The 9,914-nt window shown below is 44.1% G+C and overlaps 1 protein-coding gene across 2 annotated transcripts; it reads right to left on the bottom strand.

Moving 5' to 3' along the window:
- Positions 1–886: 886 nt before the first annotated feature.
- On the bottom strand, positions 887–9,628 carry slc25a37 (solute carrier family 25 member 37). 2 transcript variants are annotated; one of them, XM_047015872.1, is made up of 5 exons: positions 9,309–9,373; positions 7,162–7,201; positions 4,781–5,009; positions 4,578–4,634; positions 887–4,447 (listed from the first exon to the last, which is right to left on the bottom strand). In XM_047015872.1, the coding sequence occupies exons 3-5, from the start codon at positions 5,001–5,003 to the stop codon at positions 3,918–3,920; spliced, it is 810 nt and encodes a 269-aa protein (XP_046871828.1). In that variant the 5' UTR covers positions 5,004–5,009; positions 7,162–7,201; positions 9,309–9,373; the 3' UTR covers positions 887–3,917. The 2 variants fall into 2 exon arrangements, with proteins under 2 accessions (XP_046871828.1, XP_046871827.1); XM_047015871.1 differs by lacking the exon at positions 7,162–7,201 and having other exon boundaries at positions 9,309–9,628.
- Between the last annotated feature and the right edge of the window lie 286 nt (positions 9,629–9,914).

Consider the following 9,914-nt stretch of genomic DNA (forward strand, 5'->3'; position numbering starts at 1 on the left):
GACTAAATCTTCCCAAAAGGACGGAATACCTGGAAACCCTCCTGCAGCCTTATCACCCGGGCAGGGACTCGCACAGTGACGGGCCAGTTTATTACAGACGCAGAGATCCTGCGGCAGCAGGGCGTGTGGGCAGTGGCGTGTGGGCAGTGGGGCTTTTCATCGTACGATCCAGATAAACAGCCAGCACAGGGAGCAAAACAAAACACAAAAGCTCCAGGAGGTTCTCAGCGTGTACGTGGCTGGGGACATGTACGATATCTCAGCCGTTCATCAACATACAGGTCCTCATTGTCAGGATGGTTGGTGGAGAAAAAACAGCGGTGGGATTGATAACTATGTTTAATCCAACAGGTATGTTTTTAATGCATACATACACCTGTATACATGTCAAATAACAAATTTGATACATATTTTAATATACATCACATAATGACGCTTGTCCTCAGCCATCTCTTACACTAGGTAATGAGACATGATTGATATTCCTGGTGGCCCTGAATGCTTTGAGGCATTTAGGTTTGTATTATTTTCCCCTACTGGTGCGAATTATGGCAGTCTAACAGCAAATGTGGAGTAATTTCAGCACTTACATTGTCCTCTAATTGTATGACAGCATCCATTCATCTGAGTGGATTCATTTGAAATGATGACACTTGTAGGTAGGTGTCATGTCACCACTGTATAAACCGGTCCATCCTGTCAGTCCAGGCTGGTAAAGAGATGCACCACGTTAGCCTGCTTTCAATCCTCTCGGGAAAGATGACCAAAGCAAAATGAAGAACAGTACCAAGCAAATCCCACATCTTATTCGTGGAACTTCTCATCCGTGTGAAAAAATGCATTAACTGACATTAGAGGCTTTACATTCAAATTAAACAGGAGTTCCTTCATTAATCATCTGTATTTTATTTCGGCTCCAGTGTTACATACTGTAGCAGCTTTACCACAATTATTTCACATCTGCATGGTCTTAATTCAAAATGTTAAACATTCTCGTACTGTAGATGGCACTATAAAGTCATTAATCATCCCAGTTTCACCATCATTTTGTTGTGCGTACAAAGCAGCTGGAAATTTACATGACAAACATCCCTGGAATTAATTTTTAATTATTGAATCTTGACTAACAAAACAAAACAAGCACACTCTGACTACCCATACTAACACGGTCGTCTCGTTCCGCCCCAGGCCAGCGTTCAGGAGTGGGAACCCTACTGGGCATGTACAAACGGATCAGACACTGTCCAATCTGTTCTGAATGGTTCATGAATATGACCAAACCAGATGTCCCCAATTGTAGCTCAACCAGTGACCATCAAAGCCCAATTCTAAGCCAATATTTCTTGTAAATATGAGTAGTGGTCGAACATCAAAACAATATTGCGATGGGATCCTTAAAGTCCTAAATGACCTATGGGATTTATACAAGTCTGTATAAAGAGGCCTTGAGAGATAGAGTATCTGTTTGAATCAATCCCAAAAGGCCTTCAGTGTAGGATTTAAGACTCCACAGAATAGGGCTACCTCTGAGCAACCAATGTGATTATTATGTTGCATATTTACACTGCCATGACATGGACAGATATGATCTATTGCATATAGGGTCTATAAAATGAGGCGGGGAAAAAAAAAAAAAAAACGGAAGCAATATAAAACGTGGAGCGCTGTGTAATCTTATTTCTCCATAATAAATACTGCAGCATCAATGCGTCGTAACCTATAAGTCCCACTTGAAACACAGCGTTCCACAACCAATCACCTCAACGGAGACATCCGGAAGGTATCCTACCCTTCATAGTGCGCTGAGGCAACACCTCAACATTTCATACATCAGTCTAGAAACAGTTAAATGGCAAGTTTAGTTAAAGCAGAAAGGAAACTCTAAAATGGTAAAGCTATTTTGGCAGCAGAGAACAAATGGAATGAGAGCCTGCTAATTAAATGGATATTAAAGACAGACGTAAGTAGTTCAGTTCACAATTTCCTTCCAACATCAAAACTAGAGGTTTTCTGAGGGAGAAGCAGGAGACATAAGGCCTATCTTTGGGTCAGTATCTAGGAATACATGTGCGTGAGTGAATATCACAGAAACCTCTGTATTTCACTGGTGGAAGAAAATAAGACAAGAAAACTAAGCATTTAATGAAAGGCAAACAAACAAATCTTTCGGCTTTGTGGATTACAGCAATGGAGGAATGTCTGACTACCAAGGGAGAGAAGGAGAGAGGACGAGAGAGCAAGCAGAGAAAAGGAAGTTTGTGAGTGAAATGGGACAGAGGAGAGGAGAACCGCAGTCTGCCAACCAGCTGATTCGGCCTGCCGTTATTACGGTTTCCATGGTCACAAACTGGCCAACTCCACTGATTAACTGACCCAGCTAAACTCAAACTCAAAAGAACTCTAAAGTTCTCTCCGGAACACTGAGAACACAAGGCTGCTCCAGTAGGAATAAACTTGCCCGGTTTCATGTTAAATATTCCATAGCTTTAAACCATCTATATAACAAACTAAATTCATATTTAAAATCTTTCTCTTAACAACATCACAGATGTATCGGCGTGAAGCTTTGAGGCAGCCTCAGACAGGTCTGGTGCACTTGCATAATGAAGTCCCTAGGAAACGATCACTTGCAAAAATATATAAAAAGCTGCCTTTACTCTGCAACATCGAAGATATTTATACCCTTTACGCTAACACTAAATAATATTGTGCGTGATTTAAGAGCATCATACTTCGCTAAAACAAGGTTAACGTTGGACCTGTTGCGGCTTATATTCCTTTGATATGCAAAGGAATCGAGGAATGCAAAGAGACAAATCACTTCCTGTGGTCAAAAGATCAGACACCTTCAGTTGTATTCAGGCTAAAAGCACTGGTCCACAGGGAAGATGCTATATATTTCAGGGTGTGAACTGCAAAGCAGTCCAAACAGTAGGTATCACAGGAACTGTTCCTTAGTAAGGGAAAGCACAGAGCAGTTGTAGAAAATATATTAAATCAGTTGCCAACCTTTCTCTATTAAGACAAATAACAGGATTCTATTTGGTACATCTTGTTTTCACAAGCACTGTTTGTTACTATTCTTTTGTTTAGGGAAATGATGTGTTTTGTTGAATCACATGACAAAGACACCCAAATATAATAAGAAGCCCTTCTGAAAGCAGAGATAAGGGTGATAAGGATCTATACCAATCCTTTCTACCAGGGAACAAACTTAGTTGAAGAGGCAGCCTTCAACAATTAAGAGGCACTTTAAAAGCCCAATTGTTCTGTGGTTACTGTGCAGTGAAACTAAGGAATTCAATCAAACAGTCCTTTATAAATATACAAGGAAATAAAACAAGCAAACAACTGTGCGCTTCTTCCAAAACCATAAAACGTCAGGTCCAGGAAATCAACTGAAATAAATAAAACACTTCCATTTCAGATGTATAAACATATAAATGAAGCCAAACACAATCTCACACACACACACACACACACACACACACACACACACAGCGAGGAGAATGTTGTGTAAGGAGCTCTGGCAAAAAATAAAAATAAAAACGGAGTGTCCTTGTTTGAAGATGCCCTTTACGCTTGTTTGCTTCTCCAGAAAGATGGATGATCTTTGTGCGTTTCCTGTTCACGTAACAGCCTCTGCTACTGCGCCGAGCTGCTTGGGTAGGTAAGTTTCACGAGGGACACGCTCTGTCGATACCCCGGAAACTTCCACGGACCCTAGTGGCTTCCCTTTTGAGAGAATACACTGACATTATTATACAACAGCACACAGAAACACATTGCCTTTTCTTCAGAGGCATTTTGCATTGATTTGATACTACTGGTGGATTTTTTTTCTCCTGTCCGGGGGGTTGGGGGGAGCGGGGGGGTTGGGGGGAGCGGGGGGGTCCTCCACCCCCACTCACCCCACCTCAGGCTGGCCCAGACCCAGCCTCGTGCTCCAACTGCTGCTTGGTCAGAAAGTACTTAAAGAACTCGTAGACCGACCACGCGATGGCTGTGGAGGGCATCTGGTAGATCACCCTCGCCTGCACCCCTTTGAAGAAGGCAGGCATGCCCCCCAGGCGATACACCGTCCTGAAGGCGTTGGCCATGCCGGTCAGGTGACCGCTAATGTTCATGGAGTTGAGGACCACGTTCTCCTGCGTGTTGAGCAGGGTCTTGCACACGTCCAGGGGGTTGGTGACGGCGGCCGACACGGCCCCGGCAGCCGCCCCGGAGATGATGTGGCTGCCGGGGTGGTACTGTCTGTGGGGGTTGAGGCGCTCCTGCATCAGTTCGTAGGTCATGAAGTGGACCGCCTGGAAGGGGATGTTCATGGTCAGCTGGGTGGTGTAGCTACGGTAGAAGGCGGCCAGGCCCTCGGTCTGACGGACCGTCCGCACGCAGTCCAGAAAGCCCCGGTAGGGAGAGTTGTACATCTGCATCCTCTGCTTCACCACTGGGTCGCGGGCATACAGCGAGAGAGACAGACACAAACACAAAGACCGTCAGAATGTTCTGGTCAACCACGGCTGGTTGTATTCAACAGTGAGAGCCGCCCCTCCACTTCCCCTTCCCGCCTGCCTTACCTTCCGCAGGGTTCATGATGGCGTCATGCAGGACTGTTGCCACGCTACCAGCCAGCCCTGGTTCAGACAGAGACCAGAATCAGCATCAGAACACACACACACCTAATACCACCCTAACCTCAAGACACAAGGCTTGCGCCGAACAAAAGAGGGGAAACAGAAGTGTTTGAGCGAGAGCCCAGAGGGGGGGACCGTGACTGTACCGTTGGCTATGTGGCTGTTGCCCCCGTTCTGGATGATGTCGCTCAGCTTGCGTTTCACCCTCTCGTAGCAGGCGAAGTACAGGGCGTGAGCAGGGCCGGCACCCATCATGGTGATGTTGAGGCCCCTGAAGGGCCGGAGGAGGCCCTCCGTCCGGACGATCCTCCTCAGGGCCTCGTACACACTGCTGTACTGGGCCTTGGGGTCCGGTTGGAGGCTCTGCATTCTGGTCTGGAGGAACGGGAAACAATCACTTAAGAGACATGAGCAGGGGCAGGGCAGTGTCTGAGGTACCCAAGGGTCGGACCTTGGTAAAGATGAAAAAAATCATTTTTTTATTTAAATGTTGCCTTGCTTCCAAGTATTAAAATGTCCCAGAGCTATGATTTAGGTCTGGGGTTGGATGTTGATAAAACCCTGTGGTAACCTGCCAGCCAGCACTGCACTAGCAAGCCGGATGCAGACGCAGAAAGAGAACTCGGACCCTGATTGGCCAGGATGGGCAGCTGAGGAATGGTTGTCGAAGCACGGTCTTCCACAGTTCTGTTGTAGGTCTCTACCAGTGAGACAACACTCATCCAGTACTCTCTCTAAGTGATGGTGTATCTCCCAAGCATCAGGCGGGGGGGGCATGACATCTTTGTTTTACTCCTCTATGCCAAGATATCTGGACAGCACAAAGAATGTTTGTATTTTGCCCCAAAGCGTAGGGTAACTAAGAAGGCCGACCACGTCTATCTTCCTCAACATATTTCTTGCGTTTCCTTCCTTCTTTTCAACAATGACATATCAATGTCATTAACCTCTGACACGTCTGTTTGTCCTAAAAAATCTGTTTGGCGTCATGTGATTATATGACCAGTATCCGTGTGCGGTTACGAAACCTGATTTTCAAATTAACAGACTATTTTTCACCTTTCACCATCAAATCGCCCTATCCAAGCACGCCCTACTTAAGAGATTTTGTCCAGAGATAAACCCCATGCACTTGACAACATGGGATTATCTCTGCGTAATGAGTGCTAAGGAGAAGAGCGGGGTGTTTATCACTTGAGTATTCGTGATCCAGATCGTCAGGTGTGCAGACAGAGTTACGTTACAGTGGGAGGAAGGGCCAGTCTGTAGAAACCCCAGGAGGAGGGGGGGGGGAGGATGACTCATTACCTGATGCTAGCCTCATCTTGTCTCTATCTATCAAGGAATTTGCTTTGGCAGGAAGGTGCATACAATAAATATATAGGAATCTTAAATTTAAATAGGTAGTCCAACTATGCTAAGGGTACATAAACTAGCAATACTAAGTGGAATAGAATTAAAATAAAATATACAATAAAATAAAAGTTGCTGTAATTTACAATATAAAATACAAATATTACAGGAGATACAAATGGTACAGATACAGTTGCCACACTATGGTTAACGCAATGGACAACCGGTTATATCACATTGGAAAGTCTCCTGTGACTAGGGGTGTCACGATACCAAAAATTCAGTAGTCGGTGCCAATACCATTAAAATAACACGATTCTCGATGCCAATTTCGATACCATGGTAAAAAAAAGAGGATTGTCTAAGATTCCATGTAGGCTACTAGAACCATGAACTTCTTTAAAATATTTGAAAAATAGCAAAATGTCCTACAAAGACATACAAAACATGTGCAATAGAGCATAGCACAACATAATAACATGCAATTAAGCCATTCAGCTAACAAGATGAACATCACATGAGTTTACCTTCTAAGCTATGGGCTAACGTTAAAACTACAGCTAACCTAAACTATGTACATAAGCCATTGTAACACACGTGCCCACCATCTCAAACATCATGTAACGTGTATTTTAGTATGACAGATTAAAAAAACTGAAAAAGAGCATTCTTTGGATGTATTCAGAATTTCGCCGCGACTTAAACGAACATTGATTTATTTTGTATGATGCCAGATGTTAGCATCGGTGCTGCGCCTCTTCTGGAACTGAATCAGAACTTGCCTTGAATTCTTTGAACAAATCCAGATGACGATCTTTCAGGTGCTTAGCTAAATTGGAAGTATTCCCCCTTGGTCTGAAGACTGCGGTAGCATTTTTTGCATAATGGCTTCTGCGGATTATAACGCCACGGTCATCTGCCTCAAACGCAAACTACTTTTTTTGCCTTTCTTGTCAACAAGTCGAAGCGGGGCGATCGCTAAAGCAGCAGTTGTTATCTTGTTTTTCTTAATGTAAACGTCGACTGGAACACTCCTGAAGGCGCAGCACCGATGCCAACATCTGGCATCGGCGCTCACGGTACTTACGGTCCTTCAAAAAAATGGGCATCGTCGGTGTTGTGTTATTTTAGCATCGGAAGGTACCGTAAGTATCGGTTCTCGTGACATCCCTACCTGTGACGTTACACTGCCTCAGGTCTTCAAGATGGATACTCTGCAGTGTCAAAGAAACGGGAAATGTAACGATAACCTAATACGACTAGTTTCAATACAGTTTCATTATTTGGTTCTGTGTATCTGGGAACTGCCACGCTGTCACAATAAAGGTATTGGCATAATTGCATGGTTGAATCACATAAATGAATTCACTGCAATGTTCCTGCGCAAACTAACACGAAATGCAATCCCTGAATGAAAAACATTTTTGTGACATTCTATACCGGTGATCAAAATAAAAAAGCATGGTTGCGCAACATGCTCACGCCAAGCGGCCAAACACTCTCCCAGATCTTAAAAATCCAGACCACACATTGGTGCAAAGCAAATGGTTAACAACTCTGTCTGGGTTGAGAAATACCAACAATGTGGTTAGTATCTTGGTTGGAAATCCCCTTTTTTGTAACTCTACTCCAGTTCACCCTGCCAGTTTGGACTGGAGATGAATACAGCTGGTCTGGGGTGAGTTTGTGTTTGACAGATGAAGGTTTTCCTAGGTGCATGATATGATGGCAGTACTGGGAGAGGCTGTAGGGCCGTTTGTTAATCAGCTGTGAAGGTGGAGCAGCAACTTTACTTCTACACACCCTAGTACACCCTACTTCTGCATACCTCCGATTCCAAAAGTCACAAATAGGAGTCGTATGTTCCATAAAGATTACGTCCCCTTTATCCAACGTTTTTTACACTTCTCGCCTACTCCCTGCATCGCCACCCCCCGCAACTAAACAGGCATTAGCGTTGCAGTCACAGAATGGCTTTTTTATCAAATAATAAACAAGTCTTGAACTTCCACACTAATCAAATGATTCTCAGTAACAAGCCTTCTGTTCATTAGCTATACCACAATTCAATGAAAGGCTTCTTGCTACACTGTGGTACATGTTTCTCTTCAGCAAGGAAAAAAGCATCTGGACTAATTAAGTGTTTCATTATTTATTTTAGGGTTCTCCAAAGTTGGTATTAAGTCTCTAAGTTATCTATTAATACGATATGTGCATTGTTTGACTGAATGTAAAAAAATGAACCAGTCGAAGCATTGGTATCATGATGGACAGTTATCAGTCCAACAGACAGATCCTGGCAGCTAGACTGGAGGAAGTGGCCACAATAGCTTGTGTAAGCCTATTCAATAGAAACAATGACTTATTTGAGAGCATGTCAAAACCATCTCGTTGTCATGGATAAATGGATAGTGATTAAGAGTTTGGACATTGTGTATTATGTATGTTGTGCAACTGTATGAATACACTGGTGTCAGGACCTCGAACTATCGGAATAAGCCGGAAAAAATAAGTAAGCACGAGAGGGCATGGCAGGGGGCAAAGTTTACAAAGCCACTACATTTAGTATCCTGCATAGTTTTGTCTTTCTTTGCAGGAGGGGGGGGGGGGGGGGGGGGGGGGGGGGGGGGGGGGATTCAGTGACACACATAACCTCCAATGGATTTCATGGACTTATTTGATTCCAATGAGAAACACCTATATACTTGCAGATTTAATATCATATTGGCAGCTTTTGAAACCTAACATTCCTCTGTCCAGAATGTGACCTTCACTTCCTGGACTGGGACAGAGAGTGATCTGAGTAGAAGACAGAGCAAGACTCTGCAAGAGCTAACTGAACAAACGACAGCAAATCTCAATATTCTGACAATCTAAGCAAGTAGCCAAGTAATTAGCTAACGTTGGCTAACTTGATGCAAGATTTATGTCGGTAGCTTGATTAGTACGTAGCTGGCGAAAGGACTCCGCCATCAGTAGAGTGGCTTTGGAACAAGTTAATTCTCAAGAATTTGTGAAACACAGAATGTCAATTTCAAGCTGCCAATGTCCGTAACGTTGGGGCTACTCTTATCATGATCGTGTACATGGCAGTGCAGTTAGCTTGCTAGCCATCAAGGGCGGCTCTTCCCTGACCCTGGCTATACAAGTTTGCTAGCAGCACTTACTAGCTAGCTAGCATAAAGCTTTCATTTCTGCTGCTTGTGGAATGGGACAAAATCTTAAATCGGAAAGAGGTGAGGAAGCTGTAAAACATTGCTGTGCATCTTGGGATTCAGGCTAACGATGCGCTAGCTGGCTACAGTAGTGCAGTAAGCTTACCTTGACAGAGTCCACAGGGTACATCACCGTGTGCTCCAGTATTCCTGCCACGGCTCCTGCTGTCATGTGGGTCGTTATTGAGACATGAGGTGGCAAACTCTCGTAGTCACCGTCGCCTTCCGACGACTCGGTATCTTTACTTTTAATCTCCGACATCTCCAAGGTTGCCACCACCGGGTCCGCGCTCAACTCCATGCGGGGGGACACTGGTCTAAAATAGATTTTCACACGTAAGCTACCGGGGACCTCGGCGGCATGGACAACCACAACATCACTATCACTGAGTTCCAGCGCCTTGATGACGTCAGCAAAAGGAACGATGTCTGCTTTCGAGTTTAGCCAATGAAAATCAAGAAAACTGAAAATAAGGCGGACTCACTGTCGTGGTTGGCCAATGAAAAGTGGCCCCCTGTATATACTGCTGTAAAGTGACAGTTTAGTTGACAGTTCCGTCAGTAACTTATTTAACTGAAGGGTCCTCTATTAACATGGTCTTCTTATATAGCTTTTCGATTAAATAGTAGTGAGACTGGTGAAATGCCACTGTCAGTCATTTGTGAACAAACTGGTAGATACCAGAAAAATTACATAGTATATTAACTTTTA

This window comes from Hypomesus transpacificus, unplaced genomic scaffold (genome assembly GCF_021917145.1).
Source record: "Hypomesus transpacificus isolate Combined female unplaced genomic scaffold, fHypTra1 scaffold_31, whole genome shotgun sequence".
In the NCBI taxonomy this organism is placed as follows: Eukaryota; Metazoa; Chordata; class Actinopteri; order Osmeriformes; family Osmeridae; genus Hypomesus; species Hypomesus transpacificus.

Coding starts and splice junctions, on each gene's coding strand:
- slc25a37 (XM_047015871.1), bottom strand. CDS start 9,503: ATGGAGTTGAGCGCGGACCCGGTGGTGGCAACCTTGGAGATGTCGGAG. Junction 4,635..4,780: donor CAACAGCCACATAGCCAACG/GTACAGTCACGG, acceptor TGTCTGAACCAG/GGCTGGCTGGTAGCGTGGCA. Junction 4,448..4,577: donor CATCATGAACCCTGCGGAAG/GTAAGGCAGGCG, acceptor CCCGCGACCCAG/TGGTGAAGCAGAGGATGCAG.